The sequence below is a fragment of the Littorina saxatilis genome, linkage group LG1 (genome assembly GCF_037325665.1).
Source record: "Littorina saxatilis isolate snail1 linkage group LG1, US_GU_Lsax_2.0, whole genome shotgun sequence".
Lineage (NCBI taxonomy): Eukaryota > Metazoa > Mollusca > Gastropoda > Littorinimorpha > Littorinidae > Littorina > Littorina saxatilis.
The window spans coordinates 97,962,568-97,976,957 of NC_090245.1; the positions used below are offsets into that span (position 1 = coordinate 97,962,568).

General features: G+C 40.6%; 1 protein-coding gene and 1 long non-coding RNA gene across 2 annotated transcripts in view; one reads left to right on the forward strand and one right to left on the reverse strand.

The window, feature by feature from the left end:
• LOC138946980 (uncharacterized) overlaps positions 1-14,390 on the forward strand; it is a 63,916-nt gene that overhangs the window by 32,890 nt on the left and 16,636 nt on the right. The window lies entirely within an intron of this gene.
• LOC138946917 (AP-5 complex subunit beta-1-like) overlaps positions 1-14,390 on the reverse strand; it is a 76,256-nt gene that overhangs the window by 9,528 nt on the left and 52,338 nt on the right. Inside the window, exons 12-20 of the mRNA XM_070318321.1 lie at positions 12,094-12,229; positions 11,329-11,435; positions 10,734-10,806; positions 10,435-10,501; positions 6,007-6,077; positions 5,637-5,710; positions 4,618-4,699; positions 2,573-2,602; positions 2,129-2,192 (exon numbers count right to left, since the gene is read on the reverse strand). Coding sequence (XP_070174422.1) covers positions 2,129-2,192; positions 2,573-2,602; positions 4,618-4,699; positions 5,637-5,710; positions 6,007-6,077; positions 10,435-10,501; positions 10,734-10,806; positions 11,329-11,435; positions 12,094-12,229 — 704 coding nt within the window. The remainder of the gene's footprint in view (positions 1-2,128; positions 2,193-2,572; positions 2,603-4,617; positions 4,700-5,636; positions 5,711-6,006; positions 6,078-10,434; positions 10,502-10,733; positions 10,807-11,328; positions 11,436-12,093; positions 12,230-14,390) is intronic.

Below are 14,390 nucleotides of genomic sequence, written 5' to 3' on the forward strand. Positions count from 1 at the left end.
CTAGCAATGACATCATACACTAAGAACTGCTTTACACATTTTTCCTACCAAAATACATGTGACCTTGACCCAAGGTCAAGGTCATCCAAGGTCATGCAACACAAAGCTGTTAATTCAAGACATAGGAAGTACAATGGTGCTTATTGGCTCTTTCTACCATGAGATATGGTCACTTTTAGTGGTTCACTACCTTATTTTGGTCACATTTCATAAGGGTCAAAGAGACCTTGACCTTGATCATATGTGACCAAATTTGTCTCATGATGAAAGCATAACATGTGCCCCACATAATTTTTAAGTTTGAAACAGTTATCTTCCATAGTTCAGGGTCAAGGTCACTTCAAAATATGTATACAATCCAACTTTGAAGAGCTCCTGTGACCTTGACCTTGAAGCAAGGTAAACCAAACTGGTATCAAAAGATGGGGCTTACTTTGCCCTATATATCATATATAGGTGAGGTATTCAATCTCAAAAACTTCAGAGAAAATGTGAAAAATGTGAAAAATAGCTGTTTTTTAGACAACATTTATGGCCCCTGCGACCTTGACCTTGAAGCAAGGTCAAGATGCTATGTATGTTTTTTGGGGCCTTGTCATCATACACCATCTTGCCAAATTTGGTACAAATAGACTGAATAGTGTCCAAGAAATATCCAACGTTAAAGTTTTCCGGACGGCCGGACGGCCGGACGTCCGGACGGACGTCCGGACGGACGGACGGACGGACGGACGGACGACTCGGGTGAGTACATAGACTCACTTTTGCTTCGCATGTGAGTCAAAAAGCAGTCAAGGCGTTAAGCTAGGAGCATTGACAGAAAATTGTTAAATAACAGTTTTCTTATCTTACGTCAAATGTTCATCTCTTCTTGGCAATGACGAGCACGAAATACACACAGCTAACAACAGACACGCCAGATTTAAGTTAATCTAACTGAAGGAAACATGTGTTGCAGGGTAAAGGTAATAATCGGCACACTTTAACAGTACTTTCCCTGCTGTGTTTGTGCAATATTGAAGAAGATAATGCAGTGGAGTCCGGGTACAACGAATCTCAAGGGAGATACATTTTAGTTTGTTATATCAGCAATTCGCTGTAGAGTTTTCAACCCTAAATGGCCTTAAGACAAGTTTTCCCACTCACCTTCAAATGATCGTCCCATCGATCTTTCCTTGGAGAGTACAATCTCTGCATGTTTTCAACAGCTTCATAATATTATCCATAGATGATAGAGAGAGGCATAGTTGAAATGTTCATTTCACTGTCACAATTTTAGAAGTAAAATTTAAAAAGTCGTGTAAAAGCATGTACATGTACATTCTGATCAATCTCCGTGTCCGTCAAAAAAGACACTGCACACATTGACACTGCCGCAACACACGTACTAAGCTGTTTTGAAAAAGTCCAGAATGTTTGTCTGACGCTGCTCAGAACTGGCACACTTCTCCACTGTACACTCCAATTTGGAGATCATATCAAAGTCACAGACATCGCTGCACTTTGCCTGCAAGTAGCGACGTAGGGTATTGGCAGCAACACATGCTTCTGTGGCAGTGGGCGCCATCTTTAGACGGTCACTTCAAAAACAGTGGAGCGAGATATTTCCCATAAAAATTCTTTGATGAAGAATTGAGTACACAACAAGCGAAAAGGCAAATCGTCAAAAAAGAGAAAAGCATGCCCAATCTTTTGTACGCAGTCATGTGTCCTAGAAATTGGATCTGAAGTCTTACCGACGGATTGGAATAGTGAAAACACAGCGGCGGTGGCTGTTCCGTGCACCTCCCGCTGTTTGTTCAGAGTTCGCTCATCACGCGATGTGCACTTGTGTTTGTGTATTTTTGTCTTTTGAGACAATTATTGACATCATGCGACTTTTAGAGACAAAACGGCTCTGGGGCGATGAAAACGTGTTTATTAAAAGAGGGGTTTGTTATGCAAATGAGTTCAAAAGGTTTGATTTAGCCGGAAAGTAACAAGTAAGAAATAGAAGGCTGTCTGCCGGGAAATCAATGGCAGTTTGTTAAAAGTCTGATTTCTTTATACCCAGGTTCGTTATAGCTGGATTCCACTGAACATTGTAAAACAAACGGTACAGTACAAAGTTGTTTGATTCATAACTTACTGGACATCGATGACGGAAGGCTGGGGAACTCTGGGTACTAGTCTCAGCGTTAGTTCTTTGCTCCCTGCAATATTCACACACCACAGACATGTTTTATACAATACACCCAATAACAGATTAAATGCACGATTGCTTGGCTGGTTATTGTTTTGTTGCGTCTTTACAACCTGTATGGCTATCCCCGACAGATGCAAGTTTCTTTTCTTTCTCAGTTTACATGGGCAGTAACCTTAGCCATGAATATCACAGTGAAAATGTAAAAGGTTCCAAAAAGCTCATGCCTTTTCACATTGGTTTCTTCAAATCTGTTAAAAATCTTGATCTCCTTTAAACAGTTAAAATGTCCAGGGTTATATGCATTAATATCACACATACACCCACACACATACATGCATACGTGCATGCACACACACACACACAGTCCCCCCCACACACACAGCTTACCTAATTTCGAGATAGACAAGAGATGGATATCTGAAACAAAGAAGTGAACTCTGTTAGTACATGTGGTGACCGAACAGTGCTGTGTGCATGCTTACGCAGGATATAAGATCCCAAGTTTACAGCGAAAGTCTCAGGGTTTGGAAAATGAATACAAGCATACAGAAAAGACAGAAAAAAAATTGGGTAGCGCCGTACTGTATGGCAGCTCACTTTCCCAAGTGAGAAAGCAGCTCGAATTTCAATGAGGGTAATCTCTCACAAGACAACATGATACAAATACCCTCCCTCAATTTGAGAAAATAAGGTCTTAACAAGAAGGGCAAAGCCCATACGACTCACATGCTTGACCTCGACCTTTAGGGTAACTAAACCTAGCAATGACATCATACACTAAGAACTGCTTTACACATTTTTCCTACCAAAATACATGTGACCTTGACCCAAGGTCAAGGTCATCCAAGGTCATGCAACACAAAGCTGTTAACCTTTTAACTACCAAGTTTATTGTTGTGTAGACTCCCTCAGCTCCCAAGTTATTTTGAGCAGAGACGGTCAAAAACGGGTATGCGTGTTTAAATTATTATTACTCAGTTTCTCTTTGTCAGATTGATAAAAAAAATTGGTATGTTATTGGATAGGGATCAAACTTCAAAGAGTATGTGTTCTTCTTCTTGGTGGTATGTATGTCGCAGTGTTATCATGATTTATCTACCTGTTGACCTGTCAATAAAGTTGAAAAATTACGCTTACTTGTTGCTCCGGTATATCATCCGTTTCGCTGTCACTTGTTGATATTCATTGAACAATCAAAGTAGGTCAGATCAGCAGTGTTCACAGAAATGCTGATGTCGAAGCCAGAATCTTCTAATTGATGTCTATTTTCGTGGAGATAATCCAGCATAGTCATGAAATCAGGATCACTGTCATGTCGGCACCAAGCGCCCAACAAATTTGGTGAAAAAAGATCGATTGTAACTCTCACAGAGAGCGAAAGCACATGGGGAAAAAACAAGGCGGAAGTGAGACAATCCCACAATGCATTTGCAACCGTCTTATTACTACTGCTCGCGCACAACAACCGCAAACAACCGAAACAGACGCTACACCGGCGAGGGGCGGTATCGGGCGGTATGGGAATGGCGGCAATGGCGGAAGACGGGCGGTATCGGGCGGTATGGTAGTTAAAAGGTTAATTCAAGACATAGGAAGTACAATGGTGCCTATTGGCTCTTTCTACCATGAGATATGGTCACTTTTAGTGGTTCACTACCTTATTTTGGTCACATTTCATAAGGGTCAAAGTGACCTTGACCTTGATCATATGTGACCAAATGTGTCTCATGATGAAAGCATAACATGTGCCCCACATAATTTTTAAGTTTGAAACAGTTATCTTCCATAGTTCAGGGTCAAGGTCACTTCAAAATATGTATACAATCCAACTTTGAAGAGTTCCTGTGACCTTGACCTTGAAGCAAGGTAAACCAAACTGGTATCAAAAGATGGGGCTTACTTTGCCCTATATATCTTATGTAGGTGAGGTATTCAATCTCAAAAACTTCAGAGAAAATGGGAAAAATGTGAAAAATAGCTGTTTTTTAGGCAACATTTATGGCCCCTGCGACCTTGACCTTGAAGCAAGGTCAAGATGCTATGTATGTTTTTTGGGGCCTTGTCATCATACACCATCTTGCCAAATTTGGTACTGATAGACTGAATAGTGTCCAAGAAATATCCAACGTTAAAGTTTTCCGGACGGACGTCCGGACGGACGGACGGACGACTCGGGTGAGTACATAGACTCACTTTTGCTTCGCATGTGAGTCAAAAAGGAAGTACAGTAGTCTTTAGATGGCAGTACATTTATACATGTTACCAACAGAAAATCAAAGAAAGCAATGAAGGTCTCAAAAGTGTCTGCGTTCTTCAGCAGTCTGAAAGTGCTAAGAATTACTTATTCACAAAAAAGAATGCGATGCAGAGTGCTAAATATAAGTGAGGGCTGTTCAAGAAGAAAGATTTGCAACGCTGTGAATGACGTGTACCTGGGGCAGGTGTAAATGTCTCTGTGGATGCCTTGAGGCGCACACTAACAGCACTCAACACTTCGTACTCTGACGTTTCAGACTGAAAGAAAAGAAACAATTCATTCTTCAAGTAAAACAAGAAGAGCAAACGCTCGATCGAGTCACTTTCGCAGTTCTGAATATTATATGAGGCATCAGATGGACAGGAAGAAATTGCTATTCACAACACAATGAGTCACGTTCACATAAAATTTGAGCCCGGTCACTTTTATAGTTTCCGAGAAAAGCCCAACGTTAAGTTGTGTGTTGCCGAACAGAAAAGGCTAGTTATCTCCCTTGTTTTTCTGATAACGTTCGTAAAAGGCTACAGATGTAAATACTTTGATGTAAAGAATAATCCTACAAAGTTTCAATCACATCCGATGAACTTTGTCAAAGATATAAAATGTCTAATTTTTCCTTTGACACTGACCTGTGACCTTGAAAAAGGTCAAAGGTCAACGAAACCATCGTTAAAGTGTAGAGGTCATTGGAGGTCACGACTAAACAAAATATGAGCCCGATCGCTTTGATAGTTTCCGAGAAAAGTCCAACGTTAAGGTGGTGTCTACGGACGGCCGGCCGGACAGACTAACACTGACCGATTACATAGAGTCACTTTTTCTCAAGTGACTCAAAAATAAACAAAGGAAAAGAATAAAAAAAAACTTCTGAAGTTTAGGTTGCAATAAACCATAACATATCTTTTTACTGACAAAAAGTGGGGAGCCAAAACAATTAACTTGCCACCCGTACTTGAAAAAGAGAAGTTCAGTTTTTAAACGTAACTATTTCTGCACCTAATTCAAAATTCCTCAATATTCTTTCAAATCTATTCCTGCAGCTTCATTAGAAATAATTCTGACGAAAGATTATTTAAAGGAGATGAATATAACACTACCCTTGAAAGCAATATAACATTAACAACTTTAATATCCGATACGACACTGCACACAAGTGAGCATAGTACTTATCAGACCACAAACAAGGTACCTTACCAATGACAATGTGTACTGATAGACAAGCTCTGCTTTGAGGTATGCCAGGTGTTGAAAGTAACTTTCCAAACGACCTGTAACAAACAAACATGCAGACCTGACATGACATTCATCTGCTTTAGTGCAAGAGGCACTAACATCAAAGTTTTGTCCAAAAAAATTCCCTCAAAAAATAGTTGCAGAAAATTCCAAACACAAGACTTCACTGTAGGCTAAATGCTGCTGGAACTGATCATGTTCAACAAAAACGTATGAATACATTTAGATAAATATTCTGAACTGTGCATTGCTAGCTCAAAGAAAAATAAATATTGCAACTGCTTCACATCAAAACTGATCCCCTGTAGGGATAGAACGTTGCAGCACCCACCAGTGACATGAAGGCTGTGGACCAGATCTGATGGTGATTCCAGTGAAGAGAACACAGGTGTTAAGGAGACCCTGCAGCAAAACACAAGTCACACAACTAAGTTAAAGCACCAAAACTAATATATTGATCACTGCTTGGACTACATGTATTGACAATGACCAATACAGACTTTTGTTCACTACTGCGTCAGTTATGTGTTTTTTTGAAGATGGTAGTGGTAACACAGCAACGACCAATTAATTACCAAAAACAAGTCATTTAGACACAATATTGAAACATGAGAACCAAAACTAGAATAATTTTTAAAAAATAGAACACTAACAGAAAGTTTTCCATCTTCATGTTTCCATGAAAATAGGCATTATGCTATTCTTACTTTATCTTATCTTAAGGGCAGACCGGGTAGGCAAAATGAGTTATTTTTGGTCTCATACACCTTTTTGGGGTTGTTGCATTTTTCACACCTTTGAACATCCTGGAATGCATTCAATAATCTGCTTTTGTCATTTTAGACATGTATTCATGTAAATAAAACCATTTTCAAACCGATGTTTTGTTGTTTTTGTCTGTGTTTTATCAAAAAAATCGAAAAAATGGTCAACTTTGGATACTCCGTGCTGGTAAATGTGCGCACATGACATGACCCTTCGCTGTTCAAACTGTGTGGAAATTTCCGTTCTTCAAGATGACGTCATCACCGTTGGGGAATTTCCGTTGACATAGGCACAAAGAGAGAGAATCCGTTCCAACCGAAACCCCGGAATCAATATATGCAAATATATGTAGGTCAAAGGCATTTGGCGCAAGCGCAGTAGACAACTTATCAGTCCCCGGGTGTCAACAAATCCATGACGTTTTCACCGATTCAGCAGCATTTTTCAAAGTTTTGAGCTGCGGAGAACAACCCTAACATTGGAAATGTTCGGCATAGTGGCAAGAAATATCAGAGAAAGATGAACCAGCAGCAGCGAACAGTAGAAGGAAGTAACAACACTCCGAAATGAACCAACATGATCGTATTTAAGCAGACGACATTCTAAGATTCTTGACTCGACGAGGTGGGTTTTGCTTCTTTCTCTTTTCGATCTTGTTTGTTTGACAACGTGATTTATTGCACATCGTTATGTTGTTGTTGTTGTAAGAATGTGTTAGGGTTTGCAGGTAAATGATAAACAGTTTGTGTCTGAAGTATTTTGCGGGTTTCTTGATCCAATTTACTGACCATGCTGCCGCCGCACACCCCCCCCCCCCCCTCCCTCCCTCGATCATCTCTGTGATATCGTCTTCACAACCCCTATTTTATTGTTCTTCGCTGGCCAGTCCTTGAGAGCTTACTATGGTGTAACATGTCATCAGTATTCTTTGTCTGGGGTCAAACTGAGAAGCAGCATCTGAGCGATGTACGACTGACACAGTTTCTGTTTCTGGTCATTGACCGTAGGAAAATAAGTACCCTACTAGAGAGCGTTCTCTAATTCTAAAGGTTTACACCAGCATGGCTGACCAACCTATCATTGACAGCAATATTGTTGTCAAATCTTTTCCATTAACTAAGGAATAAAAAAAATAGATCCAATTTACTTCACCAAAGAAAAAAAAAGAGTTAAACTAAAGGACTGGGGATGCAACTCATGAATCAAAAGCATAAAGATCACCTGCAAACAGTGCTAGGTTTAGGAAATCTGAAAATGTATACACACACACAGAACACACACACAAAACAGACAACAGACAAGAAACAAGCAAATACATAGCAAGTGTGATGAAATAAATTAATTTTAAAAGAAAAATATGAAAAGAAAGAAAGAAAGAAAGAAAATAATTCAGCTAGTTTCAGTATTAGTTCCTGTGTGTATGTGATTGTGTGGTTACTCAAATCCCATAGTAAACTTGACATGTAAATTTTGTGATAGGGGCCAATTAATGAATGTCTTTTGTGTGTGTGTGTGTGTTCGTCAACCGACATATGTGGGTACGAGCCGCTGAGGTGGTTGTAAGAAAACCCGCCTGGTTCAGTGGTTGGGGGCTGATTGGGATTTCTGATTTACCAGCCTAGCCAAAAAGTTGAGGTACACCCCATGTAACATGGTCATTTGCAAAATAAAGTACAAGCACTTGTTGACGTTTATATTGAGTCTTAAAATTTGCAGCTTATTACAAACAAAAACCATGGACAGTTGTATCAAATATTAAATCAGTGTTTGTGTATTTATTAGGTTGGAGCAAGGGGAGAGCCAGTCCTCCTGTGGTGGCAGCGAGGAGAAAGATTGACCTGATGGAAAAGTTTGCTAAACCGGAACTACCCTCTTCCACAGCAGAAACATCAGCTTTGCCATCTTCTGACCAACCATAAGAAGATACAGATACTTTGCCATCTTCTGACCCATCACAAGCAGATATGGATACTGGTACTGTGCAACGTCACTCCGCTGACATGTGTTGGGCTTTTGTCAACATTGATCAGCTCAATCTATTGCTGAAAGGTTTATATCCTGTACTGAATGCTTGTCTGATAGCAGTCTGATTATGAAAGAAGGTGATGCATCAGCCCAAGGATTTGCACAGGCCCTGCATCTGGAGTGCATATGAGTGTCCATTCAAGTCTGCAGTTGTTTACTCTTCTCCCGGTGTTTGCAACGCTTCGGGTGGTAAAGTTGCATTTTAAATAATCCGCGTATGACCATGTTGGTACATGGAAAGGGACATTCAGCTTTACAGAAATTTGCTGCAGTGTTAGGATTGAGCACAGAAATACTGTAATTAAAATGTTGCAACTTTTGAATGGCTTGATAGCTTTGTTCCATTTCTGTATATATAATTATGTAATGTTGTTGATGATTTGTGAAGCATCATTTCTATGCAATGGAATAAGAAATCAGTGCATCCGTTGGGTTTTTATGAGTCTGACAGTTTGGTTCTGATCAATATTTTCATATCAGCACAAACACAGATAATTGACTTTTTTAATGTTTTCATATGATTTTTTTTTAAATCAAAAAAATCTGATAATTTGATTATCAAATCATTTCCCCTTCATAGTTAAAGTGTTATTCTGGTTAAAAAAAAACCACCCCATTAATTCAAGCTCTACTGTGGTACTAGTTTACCGGGGTACTAGTGAGACTCTTTTACATGCTGTTTTCTCTACATGTAATTTGAGACAAAATGTGGTAATTAAAATGTTGTAACTTTTGAATGGCAAGATGGATTTGTTCCAATTTTGTATATGTTGTTTATGATTTGTGAAGCACCATTTCTGTGCATGGAATAAGAATACAGTGGATTCCTTGTGTTTTTATGAGTCCGACAGTTTCGTTTTGATTCATATCTGCACTAACATAGATGAGTTTTCAAATGATTTTTTAAAAAAAGTCTGGATAATTTGATCGTCAAATCATTTCCCCATCATAGTAAAGTGGTTATTCTTATAAAAACATATCAATTCAGGCTGCACTGTGCTACTAGTTTGAGGTACTGGTTGGAATCTTTCAAATGCTGTTTTCTCTGAATGTAATTTTCAGACAAACATCTGTAATTAAAATGTTGCAACTTTTGAATGGCTTGATGGATTTGTTTCATTTTTGTTTATGTTGTTTATGATTTGTAAAGCGTCAGTTTTGTGTATGGAATAAGAGTTAAGTGCATTGGTTGGGTTTTTATGAGTCTGACAGTTTGGTTCTGATTCATGTTTTCATATCGGTACAAACAAAGATGGCTGTTTTCATATGATGTATAAAAAAAAAATCCTGATAATTTGATTGTCAAATCCTTTTCCCTACATAGTAAAGTGGTCATTCTGATAAAAACATATGAATTCAGGGTGCACTGTGCTACTGGTTTTTTTATGTACTGGTTCAAATCTTTAAAATGCTGTTTTCTCTGAATGTAATTTTCAGACAAAACGCTACAATTAAAATGTTGCAACTTTTGAAAGGCTTGATGGATTTGTTCAGTTTTTGTATATGTTGTTTATGAGTTGTACAGCATCAGTTCTGTGTATGGAATAAGAGTTCAGTGCATTGGTTGGGTTTTTATGAGTCTGACAGTTAGGATCTCATGTATTTTTCTTATCAGAACTGAACCGGTAACTGAAAATGCTAAATTAAAATAATATATTGCTTGGAAATGCTTTTCGATACACAGAATTATTAAACACACACATATTGCTGCAAAGAAGAAAAATTGGATCAAAACATGCACTGGTTCACAAACTGCAACATTTTAAAAAAAGCACATTTTATAACGGTTTTTTCACATTTTGGTGAATAAAACCCCAAAAAATTGCTTTTCACTCAAAATTTAAAATGGTTTCCCTTAATTAGGTTATTCTGCTTGCAAAAATCAAACAAGCAGCAAGCTGTTTCCAAAATAAAAAAAAAAAGTGCTTGCCTACCCTGTCTCCCCTTAAAACTTGAATAAAGTACTAACCTCTGCCATTCTAATCCAGTTTTCTCCATGTGAATTACCTCAGCTTTGCCCAAGTTCTGTGAAGAGCCTGAACATGAAACAAAACAAGTTGCGTTAAGCGATATCAAAACATTTAGTCAATCTGTAGGCCTAAAACCAAAAAAAAGCTACACTGAAAACCTGGGATCACTCATCCTCGAGACTAACATTAGGCTCGCTAGCCAAATCCTAAAGACCAAGACGGGTAAAGGCGGTTTTGGTGAGGCATTAAAACATAGAATCTAATTTGCAACACACACACACACAGAGGTATAGCTTACCGGTGAGCATGTTTGTGATGTTTTGACTCAACACAACACCCCCCAGTAACTTGGATCCCAGCACATCGCGGAGCTGAAAAACACAGACACAACCTCATAATTTACCCTATAGAACAGCCATTTATGCTGGGCATGCAAGTGACAGTGACAGAACACTCATACACTGATCACAAATGTACACCTTCAGTATTGCTTCAAACCATGAATTTACAATTGTATGAATGAGGTAGGGGGACAGTACATGTTTTTCCAGCCTCAGCGGACATAATGTCAATTTGACCTGGATTGAAAATATGTACAGTATATAGGTTCAAATGTCTTGCTTTGTACGCTTGGTAGGAAAATTGATGGTCAGAAGACTTGATTCCTACATGTCAAAACTATTAGACAGTCGACCGGCCAGGGATCAGACTAATGTGTCAGATCAAAACAATTATACGACAATGACCGCAGACTGAGGGCTGGGAACAACATGTACTGGAGGGAAAGGGTATGGAACAGATCGATCAAGCTTAGTTAATTGCTTGTGACCATAGTCTTTAATTGGTGATCAATAAAATCAAGGTCCCAAAACCTGCTGAAGAAAACTGTTTACCTTCTCATCTGATGCTCCAGCCAGCAGAGCATATAAAAGGCGTGCACGATTACGAATATCACAGTCGCTGAAGCTTGTCTGCATCTCAAACAGCAGCTCTCCCAAGTCTGGAATCAGCCATTATTACAGTGAATGAAAGGTACAGTGCCTCCTTCCTCTGTGTGTGTGTGTACCCGCGTATGCTCATTTATGTGTTTGAATATACGACTGTAAATATGCCTTTGTGTGTCTGATTTTTTTTCTTTGTCTGTGTGTCTGTATCATTATGTCTGTGTCTGTCCCTCTGTGTCTCTGTGCCTGTCTGTCTGTGTCACTCTGTACGTCTGTTTGTGTTGCTTTTTCTCTCGCAATTGTGTGTTCCAGCTTTTCATAAAACAGAGCAAGAAGTACATTCAGCAGTGCACAATATTGAGAATCTTTTGAGTTTTAAAACGAAACCCTTAAAACAGAGACAATAACTTCAAATCATTGTCTTAGCAGACTGGTCAAACAAAACATTAACCAAAGTAAATATAGTCAGAGCAGTGGTGCAGCATGCACAGGTGTCTACAGATGGTCAATAGGCGATTTTTCTAAAGTAACTCCGTCAAGTTTGTATGAGTTATGAAAGAGTGAATACCCTTGCTTTTCCTCTGTTTCCAATGTTTGTCTGAGAAAAGAGCAAGTGCATTCACTCTTTCCACAACCAATACAAACCCGACAAGAGTTATTTTCAGAATTTGAATCGTCTATTTTCTGTAAGGACTGGCGCAACAAAAAGTTTACCATAGTAAATGTAGTCGGAGCAGTGGTGCAGCAGGAGGTTTCTACAGACGGTCAGCACAGCACAGCCAAGCTCCCAGTCACAGGCACCACTGCTCTCCGCGTAGCGCACCAGGCCCACCAAGAACTGGATGGTTTTCTGCAATCATGGCATAAAGTCTCAGATAACCACAGCTACTTCTATACAGTGGAACCTCCCTTGTAAGACCTCTCAAAATCTTAACAAGAAGGGCAAAGCCCATACGACTCACATGCTTGACCTTGACATGGTCAAATAACTAAACCTAGCAATGACATCATACACTAAGAACTGCTTTACACATTTTTCCTACCAAAATACATGTGACCCAAGGTCAAGGTCATCCAAGGTCATGCAACACAAAGCTGTTAATTCAAGACATAGGAAGTACAATGGTGCTTATTGGCTCTTTCTACCATGAGATATGGTCACTTTTAGTGGTTCACTACCTTATTTTGGTCACATTTCATAAGGGTCAAAGTGACCTTGACCTTGATCATATGTGACCAAATCGAAAATTTTTAATTAAATTTTGATTTAATATAATATACTTACCCAATTCTTATGAATGCATTGACTTTAGTCCCACATGCTAGATGTCGAAAAACCTCTCAAATTACCTGCCCTTAGTAGGGTGGTAACCAAGCTAAAAGCGACGCCATAGCCGTTGCTATGGCCTGACCTTGCTCGGTTACCCATAACACCCTGCGCACCACGTGAGCGCTAGCATCCGTAATGTTCATTCGAGACTATTAGTCAAACAAACCCCCAAGGACATAATCCAGCGGGGACGGATGGGAGGGTATTAACTATAAGAATTGGGTAAGTATATTATATTAAATCAAAATTTAATTAAAAATTTTCGATTTAATCACATATTCTTACTCCAATTCTTATGAATGCAGATTCCTCCTAAAGGCGGAGGGAACTTACTTATGTCCTTGCAAGCACCTGCCCTGCAGCCACCAAAGCCGGCAAAGCACTGGAGCCATCCAGTCGCGTGCAAGAGATGTCACGAAGGTAGAAGTTGATGAATACATCGTCTGACTTCCAGTAAGCTGTCTGCAAGACATCGCTTAATCGCCCTGAACGTAAGACGGCCACAGAGGACGCCCAGGCCCTGGCCTCATGTACTCGAGCTGATGTCAGAGGAAGGACTGAACGCCCCCCCCTCTCCTGAGAGAGCCACCACTCATAAGCTCGTCTAATGAGGGTCGCCACCCATCTTGTAAGGGTCAATTTCGATATGTCCCTGTCATATTTCGTGTTCAATGAAATGAACAAAAGTTTTTGGCTTTTGGCCCTAACCAACTGAGTGCGAGCCAAGTAAGACTTCAAGGCCCTAACTGGACAGTTAGCTAAGTCCGGATCGTGCGAAGCTAGGATAGTCCCAAGCGGTGGGACTCGGACCACGGGCGGGGATTGGCCTGGCTTTTGATTTTTCGCGAGAAAACCAGGCCGGAAATGAAGCGACATTGAACCATCGCGCTCAAACGCGATGTCTTCCGACAAACCCGACAAGGCATGTATCTCACTGCCTCGCCGAGCAGTAGCCAGAAGAAGCAGAAAAACCGTCTTGCGTGTTAAATCAGTCAGGCTAGCAGCCTGCAAAGGCTCAAACGCCGCAGACCGCAAATATTCTAAAACCAAAAATAAGTCCCATGCCGGGACAGAGGTCCGTCTCTGCGCTTCCTGGAGAGCGGCCCCTTTGATCACACTAGCAATCACTCCGTTAACGTTAATCAATCTGCCTATCTGTCTCAGAGTAGCAGATATAGCAGAACGTCGGACTCTCAAAGCAGAGGCTGAACTGCCCTGAGCAGACAAAAAAGAAAGATGATTTGCCACCTGTAACGAGCGCGGGGCCACGGCATTGACCCCCGTCTCCCTACACCACTTGGCCCAGGCGGCCCAATGGCAAGCATACACAGACGCAGTCGAGGACCTATGCGCCTTAAAAACCAAATCCAGCGTAGAGTCTGAAGCGCCAGATTTCCGCAGTTCCGACCTCACAGTCTCCAAACGTGTAGGCGCAGGGCCTGCGGGTCTCTGTGCGGGATGCCTGTTCTTGGCTGAACGAGCTCTCCCCGCACCAGATTTAGAGGGATCGGAACCCCTTTTGCCAGCAACAGCAGATCTGGAAACCACTGCTGGGAAGGCCACCAGGGGGCTACCAGCAGCAGGAGCTCCGGACGATCCAGCTCGGCCTTCCTCACCACTCTGCTGAGTAGAGGAAAGGGAGGATATGCGTAGGCCTGAAGGCCGCTCCACGAGATCTCCA